Source organism: Prunus mume, linkage group LG2 (genome assembly GCF_029339155.1).
Source record: "Prunus mume cultivar Tortuosa linkage group LG2, ASM2933915v1, whole genome shotgun sequence".
Taxonomy (NCBI): domain Eukaryota; kingdom Viridiplantae; phylum Streptophyta; class Magnoliopsida; order Rosales; family Rosaceae; genus Prunus; species Prunus mume.
Window position 1 is genome coordinate 24,230,761 of NC_142699.1, and position 10,682 is coordinate 24,241,442.

Consider the following 10,682-nt stretch of genomic DNA (forward strand, 5'->3'; position numbering starts at 1 on the left):
GCGTTCAGTGGCCGTCAACTGGATAGAAACGCAATACCGTCCATGAAGTCAATGGGTCGGGTTGGTTTGGCTCTAATTTGCAATCCAAGCCCAACCTCTAATACGGCCCATGAGCCTTAATTATAAAGTTACAAATTATTAGGCTGGTTTGTAACGCAGGGCTGTCTTGACATGGATTAGACTTAGGGTTGTCTTGGATTAGCTTGGCTTAGTCTAAGATGGATAACACTTGTCCTATGTTTAGTGTATATTTGGACGGGATTGGGACTAGGTTATTATAATTTTAAAAAACAGGGTATATGGATTTATTTTTCCTTTTTCTCTTATGTGCATCTTCTTCCTTCTCTCTGCACAGGACTCTTTCCTTCTCTTCCTCCAAGCCAACTTATTTCTCCTAGCTTAGCTTGCTCAATCCTTCAACCTCCTCAAGACCCGTGCTTCAAAAGTTTCCAATTTTACCCTTCAATTGTAGGACCTCAAGGAACATTCAAATAGACGCATCTCACTCCCACTCTGCAATCATAACCAAGTTTCAAAGAAATTGAACTGAATTTCTATGATAATTCTAAAGAAACCCAATTCAATCCCACTACCCCCCATGATCTGTAGATCCATCAAACCAAAAACTATGGGTAAAAGGGTTTTTAGATAAGGGTCACTTTTGTTTATCATGGGATTAAATTGCTCAAATTTTGTTGTGTTTTGTTTTGTTTTATTTTTTCTGAGTTTAAGTGTGGGAGGTGCAGGAGGTTGAAGAAGATACAATGGACAGAAACCCAGGAGAGCACAAAAACAATAACAAGAAAGGCCCCTCAAAAGCACCCTAACTCAACTCAAAACCTGACAAAGAAACTCCTATGACCAAACATAAGTCTTCGAGCAGCGTAGAGCAAAGACGAGCTACAAAGGAGCAATGTAACAATGGAAAATGACAGCAAAATAGACGTTAAAATCGAAGACAAAACCCCTCAAAGGGCACACCACCACATCCTAACAACTACCACCAGTGTTGCTGATGTCGTCATTGTCGAAACATAGACAAAACATCAACCACCAGGTATCACAACTCTCCTAAAGAGAGACTCATGCCCCGTTTAGGATTGCTTTTTTTTGGCCAAAAACCTGCTTCACTTTAAAGTTAAGCAATTTAAGGTGTTTGGTAAAAATAAAATATCCTGATTATTTTAAAAGCATTAGCCTTTTGACAGCAACTTTTTAAAACAGGCTTTAGGTTGCTTTTCAAAGTTGCTTTCAAAAGAAGCAGAGATAAACATTTAATGAATTTTTTTAGTTTCCAAAATACCATCATTCATTTTATAAAATGACACCTTCTCCACTTCCACATCCAACTCCATCACTTGCACCACCACATTCACTACCTACACAACAACCGCCATCGCCACCACCTCATCCTCCTCCTCCTCATCCTTCGCCACCACCACCACCACCACCACCAGGCTGCCATTGCCACCACCACCACCACCAACTCCACCTTCATCACCACCACCACCTCCACTCCATCACCACCACTATCACCACATGATCAATACATAACACTTTCAATATTATGTCTATTTTAGTCATTATTCACAGTTACAATAATTTTATATTAAAATTTACCAAATATTTTTTTACATTGGATTTTGTACTAACAACACTTTAAAAATATTGTTTACCAAACATGAAGCTGCTTTACTTTACAACTAATTATTTTCAAAACACAGCAGAAGCAACTTTTTTTAAAAGTGGCAACAATCCCAAATTGGGCCTCAATCCAGCATCACTACTATCGCCGTCATTAAGACAGAGACAACACCAGCCACCTAGACCACTGCAAAAACAACCAAATAAAACAAACACATAAACATGCCTATATCCAAATAGATCAAGGTTAAAAACTCAAGATCCCAGTAGATCTGGGGTGGATAGGAGGAATGGGAGAGAAGGGCCAGCAAGAGCCCCCAAGAAAGTGGAAAGAGGGGGAGGGAAAAAAATGGGAGAAGATGAGAGGAAAGGAGAAGATGGGGAGGGGGAGGAGGGGCAATGGCCACCTCACCCAAGCATAGAAAAAGTTGGTTGTCGACAAGGAAAAAGAGGGAGGGTTTCGGCTAGGGTTTTTGGGCAAGGAGAAAGAGTTTCCTTTGTCAACAACATTACTATCAAGTTAATCTTTTTTTTGTTGTTAAAAAAAATTTTATTTTTGCAATCTAGTATTTGACTACATAGACATCATATTAATTACGTGAATTAACAGTTGTTTTATGAACAACAAATAAGATTTTCTTTTAAAAAACACTCAACTTTCTGAATATAGAACGATTTAAACTTGACATATGTCTGCATAATTAAAATATAGGTTCATCAAGTTCCACATTTTAAAAAATAGCAATAAGCTTGATAGCTAGACAAAATGTTACAAACTTAACCCACTTGAGGCCTTCTCCAACCATGGGGGCTTCCTAAAAAATCCCAAAATTTTGCCAAATTTCATCCCCAACGCATGTATAGGGAGGGGAGGAATTTTGGGTATACTGGTTTTTAGGGGGGGTATTTGGCCCAACTTTCCGGTCCGGGCAAAAATTTTGTGGCCCCAAATTGAAGGCAACTTGCAGCACGTGAAGGAAAGCATGAGAAATTGAACGTGAATTAATAGTTATTTTATGAACAACAAATAAGATTTTCTTTAAAGAACACTCAACTTTCTGAATATAGAACGATTTAAACTTGACAAATGTCTACATAATTAAAATATAAGTTCATCAACTTCCACATTAAAAAAAAAAATAGTAATGAGCTTGATAGCTAGACAAAATGTTACAAACTTAACCCACTTGAGGCCTTCTCTAACCATGGGGGCTCAACCTAAAAAATCTCAAATTTTGGCCCAATTTCATCCCCAACGCATGTATAAGGAGGGGAGGAATTTTGGGCAACTGGTTTTTGGAGGGGGGGGTGGTATTTGGCCCAGCTTTCCGGTCCAGGAATAAATTTTGTGGGCCCTAAATTGAAGGCAACTTGCAGCACTTGAAGGAAAGCAAAAGAAACTGAACGTGAATTAACAGTTGTTTTATGAACAACAAATAAGATTTTCTTTAAAGAATATTCAACTTTCTAAATATAGAATAATTTAAACTTGCATATGTCTACATAATTAAAATATAAGTTCATCAAGTTCCACATTTAAAAAAGTAACAATAAACTTGATAACTAGACAAAATGTTACAAACTTAACCCACTTCAGGCCTTCTCCAACCATGGGGGGGTATTTGGCCTAGCATTCTGATCCGGGCATAAATTTTGTAGGCTCCAAATTGAAGGCAACTTGCAACGCATGAAGGAAAGCAAGAAACTGAGGAGGTGGGCCAGCAATGTGACTACTTGAAGGGAAAGTTATTAACGCGTGGCGCAAGATGGGCTTGCAGTCGTTGCCATCTAATGGCTGCAATTCAAACGGCCAACTTGATTTTTTATTTATTTCAAATGTAATGGCTAGTTTAAACCAATGGCTATGATTAAAAAGTGACTTGATCAACAAAAAAACAAATGATCCAACGGCTAAAATTAAAATCCAACATCTAAAATAAATAAATAAAATATTCTAAATCAGATCTAACCCTAAAACACATCTCAAACTCTATAAATCCTTATTAAAGTCTATGAAATAAAATGTTGTTGTATTTGTTTTTTTTAAGTGAAATTATATTATATTTTGGATTTTGGATTTGTTTTAGGTTAAAATCTTCATAAAATTAATTCACGAAGATTGAAACAAAAATAATGTCGAGAAAAAAAAAATAAGGGTCAACTTTTTTACAAATTTATAAATAAACCAAATCCTAAACATCTATTTATAAAAAAACCCAAATACTATTTAAACATATAAACACACCCAAAATCAACAATTGTATATTTTTTGGATGTGTTTATAAATGAGTTTTAAATGTGTATAATGATGAATTTTGAGTGTGTTTATAAAATGTTTTAGGTGTTAGATTTTTTTATAATTTCAACCCCCATTTTGGGTGTTTTAGTGAGACTCCCTAACTTTTTTTAAACAATTTAATAAAATTGCAGACTCAAATTATGAGTCTGCATGATTGGAAAAAAAAACTGTTTGAATTTAGGCAATATAGTTATGTTTTAAAGGGGAGAAATTTGAGTTTAGCCTCATTTGAGTTGGAGATTGCCTGAGCAGAAAATGTAATTAGCCCAAAAATTAATGGTTTCAAATTTAATTTGGTAACAATCCTCTAGTGGCAAGCTAAATTAAAGCCATGAAAAGCTCGTTACAATACACAAAATGTTGCTAAACAAGTAAATGAATATTAGGACTTTGGTAAAACAAAAAAAAAAATAACAGTGGTCATAATCAGGCTTAAAATTTGAGCGGATTCCGAGGATTGGGTTAGGACCCAGTCAACAGGGCCTTGTTTTGGATTCTTTTATAACGACATATGCGTTAGTTTAAGATGACAAGTCCCAATTGAAAACAAGATCACAACTTGATCCAATCAAGTTCACAAAATCAATGTAGCAAAAAACATTAACCATTCAATTTCAAATCCAAGAGCAACACGAGCAACTTACAATTACAAAACCGAAAGAGAAAGAAAGAAAAAAGTTTTAATTTACTGTTTCCTTGCATTATTATCTGGTGGTACGAAATCTGCAGCAGCAGCAGCAGCTGCTTGCCTCTTCTTCCTTCTCCTCAACCTCTCGCACACCAGAGCTCTCTCTAGCTGCTCCACCCTCTGCGACAGCGAGCTCAGCATCCGAGTTTGCATCTCATTCCTCTCGAAAAGCTCCACCATCATACGCATCATCTTCTCATTGTCCACCACCATCCTTTCCAGAAGCTCTCTGCTTCTCTTGTTCTCCTCTCTGTCTCTAACCCCAAATCCAATGCCATTGCCTCCCTCATCTTCAGCTTTCACAATCTCCATACCATCATCATCCTCCTCCTCTTGCTTCACCAACGGATTTTCCTCAACATAATCTATCATCGAATTCTGTGGATTATATGACGACACAGACTGGCTCTCACTTTCACCTTCTTCTTCACTTTCATCTGCAACAATTTCTCTAATCTCGTTCACATTTGTTACTCCATCTGTCTCAGCAGTTTGTTCCAAACATGGCAAATTCAGAGTTCCATTCAGAGACTTGGGGGCTGCATTTGAATTGCAATCTTCTTCACGAGCTACAGATTGCAAGTCTTGGGTTTGATCCACTGGGGCCGTTTTACCACCTTCAAAATCCTCCCCTGAATCTTTATCCTCCATGGCTCCTCCAACTGTTTCAGAAAGTGATTCCCCATTATCAACCCCTGATGCTTCCCCAACCTCACCCAGAGTATGATCATCATCAGCAATCGCAGCGTCCACTCTCTCCTGCAAAGCAATCGCCTTCTTGATCACGGTCCTCCTGAAATCCCTAACTCCAGAGTCGACGCCCTTCACCGAATCCAACCTGAACAGCAAGCTCATCAGCGTCTCGTTCACCTTCAACCGCTCCTTGGCCTCCCTCTTCATCAATTCCACCGTCTCTTTCTTCGAAAGCCGCTTCTCGATCTCGTCGACGTCGCCTTTGATCGCCGCGATCTTCTTCAAGCTTTTCCTCACCAGGAACCCTCTGAACGCCTTCTGGATCTTCAGTGCCGAGGCCGACCGGTCGCGCTCCAACCCGACGAATTGGACCGGGATCGAGACCACCTTCGGCGACGGCGTCGGTTGGCGCTGGACCGGGACCTGGCGAAAGCTCGGGGAGTAGCGATGGTGTGGCGCGAAAGTATTCAAGTGTCTTTTGAAGTACGAATTATCCATGGGGTAGACAAGAATCTTCAAATCTTGAATCGAATTACAACGACGACTTTGAGTGTAGAAGAAGATAGTTTTCTAAGGAAACTTTCTAATTTGACGATGAGGAAGGAAGTGGGTTTCGGGTATTTATGGAGAAAGGAGGAATTTGATCGGCGTCCAGGAGGGGCGGGAAAGTTCCAGAAGGTTCAAGTAAGATTCTAGAGAGTGGGCTTTGGAGAATGTAAGTTCTAGCTTTCTTTCGATTCTTCTTATTTGCCGCGTGAAATTTGGACTTCATGTGATCACGTGCTTCCTATGTATACCCTGCCACGTAGAAGCTCTTTACCAAAGGGGATTAATTTTCTTCTTCTTTCACCCAAAAGAAAAAAATAGGAAATTTGTTTTCCATGTAAAGGCTGGAAAACTCTTCCGTTCTCCTTCTATACAAATCCAAAATACTTATGTGGTAATTTTCTGACCCAAGGGAAAAAAAAAAAGTGGAAATTTTAATACAAGAAACCCAACTGCTAACTTAACCAAAATCTCTCTAAATTTTGATATCTTAAAATATATTTACACACATAATTCTTTGGATCAGAAAATAATTAATACAAACTAGAGGAATAATGTTGAACTTGATCAAGTGACATTTTCACATCATGGGTTGTTAACTTAGGTCTGTGTGGGTTTTGATAGAATATAACATCAAATATCAAAATCATGCAACAGTTGGTTTTGAGGAAGAACAGCAATTAGAACACTGTTTCTACAGTTCTAGCATTATAGAAAATTCATTCTGCTTGGTATTTTAATGCCTGCCCGTTTTAAAAGTTCTGCCGAAGCATGCTTCGCCTTTGAAAGAACTTCTTCCTGTTCAGTTACAAGAGTGAGAGATGAGATGCTGTAGTTTATATAGTCGGTTGCAGAAAATCCAGTTGCATCGTAACATATGGATCACTAGCATACTATTTCATAAACCAAACTAGCAAAACATAGCTAACTTTATTGTCTAGCACATTCACTAACTGATATTTACAGTTAATTTTGTGTGGAAATTGGGCTTGGCTATCCACAATTGATCTTTATTCAACCTTGATCGTTTAATATGAGAAAAGTATGACAGAATACCTCATCCACATTCAGAATCTTCTTGTCCTTCATAATCCACTCACCATTGCACATTACAGACACTACATTTTCAGTTCGCATACAGTACACGAGGCTGGAAATGCTGCATATGTAGTATGGCAAAACATTAATCTACCTGAATAGGTATGTTGCAGGAAAAAAAATGGAGCTAAATTTTATGAATTTATCGCTTATTAAATTGGAACCATATCCACTGAAAACCCAAACAACGACTTAGAAAAGCGTACTGTTGGCCACTCATTAGTCCATAAATCTTGAACTATCCCATTGATCATGAGTCATGATAATGGAAACTGTCAAAAAGTCTGTATAAGAATATTAGACACATGCATAATCCACAACATACTAGGATACAAATTATAAGAAGCCAGTTAGAAGATCTTTCTTCGTATATGAATTTTAAGAATCACTCCTTTGAGGAAGGTTCTTACCTGTCATGGAGAGGAACCATGGTCCAAGAGGAAGGATTGATAACAACCAAGTCAGCCTGCCATATCATGGAATAAGGAAGCTAATCAGCCTTTTAAAAAATATTAATTTGTTGGGAACTTGGGATATAACGAATGCATACGTTGTGACTTAAATAAAAGAGAAAGTTGTATGAGAGATGAAGAAAGACACGAGAAACTAAACAGAGCCAAAAGTCCAACCTTTTTCCCAACCTCAAGGGATCCAATTTCATCATCCCAGAGTACTGATTTTGCACCATTTATAGTCGCCAGCTTGAGAACTGTTTCAGCAGGAAGAGCGGTAGGATCAGTTGTCCCATTTGTATGAACTTCCCGTCCTTTGTTAATCAAAGAAGCCAGGTACATCTCATCAACTGCAAGGAAGAAAATTCATGCATGAAATTCCAGGTCCAAACATTAAATTTTCCAACGTTCAAATCCATAAATAAGGAAGATGTGCAAGAATAATCAGGAAATCAACCTATGCTCATTCTATTATTTGAGGGCGCCCCATCTGTTCCCAAAGAGACACAGATGCCAGCATCGAGCATCTCTCTAACAGGTGCAAATCCAAGCATTCGCATTGCAGCAGCGGGGCAGTGAGATACTTTGACCCTACCCCTTGAAAGACAATCAATCTAAACATACAGAATAAGAGTTACATACCAATTTACAATATAAGAACAAGATTTTAACCAAAATAATAGCATAAATAACACTTCACAGGCTTGAAAACTCATAATGTCTTACTGTTAGACAAACACAAGCCTCATCCTACTCATATTTTGTGTATAAGACAGTATAAACAAGAAAAACCATTTGATGAGTTCTACCAAATTTGCGTTAGTTCGACACAGGAATAGAAACAGCAACTCACCTCAGCAGGGTTAACCCAAACTGTATGAGCCGCTAACAAATTGTCCTGAAGAAACTGTATCTTCTCTAAGTGCGTGACTGTTCCATGGTCAACTTTTCTCGTCTCTGTCACAAATTGATTCTCATATGCTATCTCTGCAACATGCTAAGCATTGGAAACATGAGTTTAGTGAATGTTAAATTTCAACATCAACCATAATGTATCCTAGAATGTACAGAGATAAATGAGCAGTACCATGTGAATGCCAGTTTTCAGTTCTTTGGCAGTATCTCTTGTTGCAAGTAGTAATCCATCAGTTGCATTCATAATTTGCCTAATTCCTAACCACACTCTGATGCGCCCATCTCCCGTATTATGGTGCTTCTTGTAAAGCTCTTTTTGAGACTGTGCCGAGTGATTGAGTGAGTGAGCTCTTCTTGTAAAGTGTTTAAACAGTGAGTGAGTGAGGACACTAATTTCAGCTAAACACCCAACCAAAACCGAGTAACTTAGAACACAAGTTATGTCATTAGTCAAGAAGTATATGCTCAAACCTGGATACAATCATCGGTGCTCCGACCGGCCCAAGAAGCGGGCAAGCCGTCACCCGCGTCCATGATGGATTCAGCCAAACATGCCCTTAAGCCCAGTAACTCCACTGCCCTTGCCATTCCTGACGCATGTTGCCCTCCTGCTTCAGCAAAGCAAGTAACCTAAATTCAAACAAGGAACCAATCACAGGCCTTCAAATTCAGCATTTGTAGCTCACTAGTTTTTGGCAAATCAAAAACAAAAAACAAATAAAATTAAAAAAACCTAATCGAAAAGAGAAAGCTTACACCAGAGTGAATGAGCTCAATGCCACAAAGCAGAGTGGAAATATATGAATCTTCCTCGCTCATATTGGACTCGTACGGCCAAATCCGATGGTGCAACCAAGTCATCAAATCCACATCATCGGCTATCCCTCTTCCCAGCTGCTGAGATGTGTGCACGTGCGTGTTGATCAATCCTATTTTAAACATTTTCAATTATTTCAGTATTTTGAAAATTCAATAAAATAAAATAAAATAAATAAAAATGGAAATTATGAACCAGTGGGAGGGAGGACCAGGGAGGACGATTTGGCCGTTGAGATCTAAAATCTGATGGGCGAGAGAAGAGAACTGGTGAAGAATATTGGAAGATTGACCGACGGCTACGATTGCGTCTCGCTCGATGACGACCCCACCGTTGCGGAAGACTCGGGCGTCGGGGTCCATGGTGACGATGGTGGCATTGTGAAGTATAGTTACTGCAACTGATTTGGTCCGCTGCGCCTCCATCGCTTTCTCAATCTTATCCGCCCTCCTTATACTTGTGGATTTCTTACGGCGCTTCGCGAATTGAAGTTGAAGGCTTCGTCTATGAAGTCTGCGATTTTGTTGCAAATGTCAAAGTAAACTTCAATTGAAAGGGAAGGATCACCTTCGCGGGCTCCATATTTTTAATTCGTTTAATCTCATCTGTACAGGAAAATTTGCACCTTTTTCTTCTCAATTGCTAACAGCCGAAAGGGATTTTATATTATTAATATTAAACAAATGTCAATATTAGCTCTTTCAATTTCATATATTTTTTGTGTAAATCATTTTCATAATGACTTGAATGTTTGCTGCTGGTTGCCCTGGTTTTGGTTTGTTGCTGTTGCTGTTACTGTTTGGTAAGGCTTGGCTGCTGGTTTGCTGCCCTTTCCCGGTAGCTTTCGCTCTTTTTTTGTTGGGCTGCTCGTCTATTTGGGCCACTTTCTCTCGTTGGGCTCTCATCCCTCTTTGTTGTTAACCGTCATCTTTTTTGTTTTCCCCTTTTTTTATCGGAAAAGATGTTTTATTCAAAACCAAAGAAAGTATGGCGTCTTTGGTCTCGGCTGAATCACTTGCTCTGTCCATATTTTTTTATCTTCATCACTCAATAATTTATCCATAATCTATCTTCTAAGAATAATATTTGTCAATTATATTTACAACTAGCCTCTCTACCTACCCTTATACGTGTGTCAATATGCCTTGTATATATATATATATATATATATGTATATATTTGCTTTTGGCAGCTAGTCAATTTCCTATCTTTGGACTCCTACCCTACAAACAAATAAAAAAATATCCATGTCAATTTAGTGAACGGATAGAGCAGTAGCCGGTCGTGTAGGGAATCAAATGTCAATTCTCTGGAAGCAAAAGAATACATCAAACAAAACTGTAGGGATCGTTTGGACAAACTATAGAGTGAGTAAATTAAAAATGTTGTTTTGAACCACAAAAAAACAAAAAACAAAAGCATTATTGTTACTAAAGAAATTGGTTTACCAACTCCACCAGGACAGAACCAAGTATTCTGGCACAACCAAACAAAATGAGAAGAAGAATAAAAAGAAAAATAAATAAAGAA

The 10,682-nt window shown here is 38.3% G+C and overlaps 2 protein-coding genes across 2 annotated transcripts; both read right to left on the minus strand.

Annotated features, from left to right (window-relative positions):
- Positions 1-4,531: 4,531 nt before the first annotated feature.
- On the minus strand, positions 4,532-6,179 carry LOC103322138 (uncharacterized). The gene has a single exon (XM_016792387.2). It carries the CDS (start codon positions 5,820-5,822, stop codon positions 4,629-4,631), a length of 1,194 nt encoding a protein of 397 aa, XP_016647873.2. The 5' UTR covers positions 5,823-6,179; the 3' UTR covers positions 4,532-4,628.
- A 147-nt stretch (positions 6,180-6,326) lies between these two features.
- LOC103322111 (uncharacterized) lies at positions 6,327-9,757 on the minus strand. Its single transcript, XM_008223993.3, has 10 exons — positions 9,364-9,757; positions 9,092-9,264; positions 8,807-8,965; positions 8,508-8,657; positions 8,274-8,417; positions 7,878-8,034; positions 7,598-7,770; positions 7,379-7,434; positions 6,927-7,029; positions 6,327-6,668 (listed from the first exon to the last, which is right to left on the minus strand). The coding sequence occupies exons 1-10, from the start codon at positions 9,575-9,577 to the stop codon at positions 6,579-6,581; spliced, it is 1,419 nt and encodes a 472-aa protein (XP_008222215.3). The 5' UTR covers positions 9,578-9,757; the 3' UTR covers positions 6,327-6,578.
- Positions 9,758-10,682: the final 925 nt, after the last annotated feature.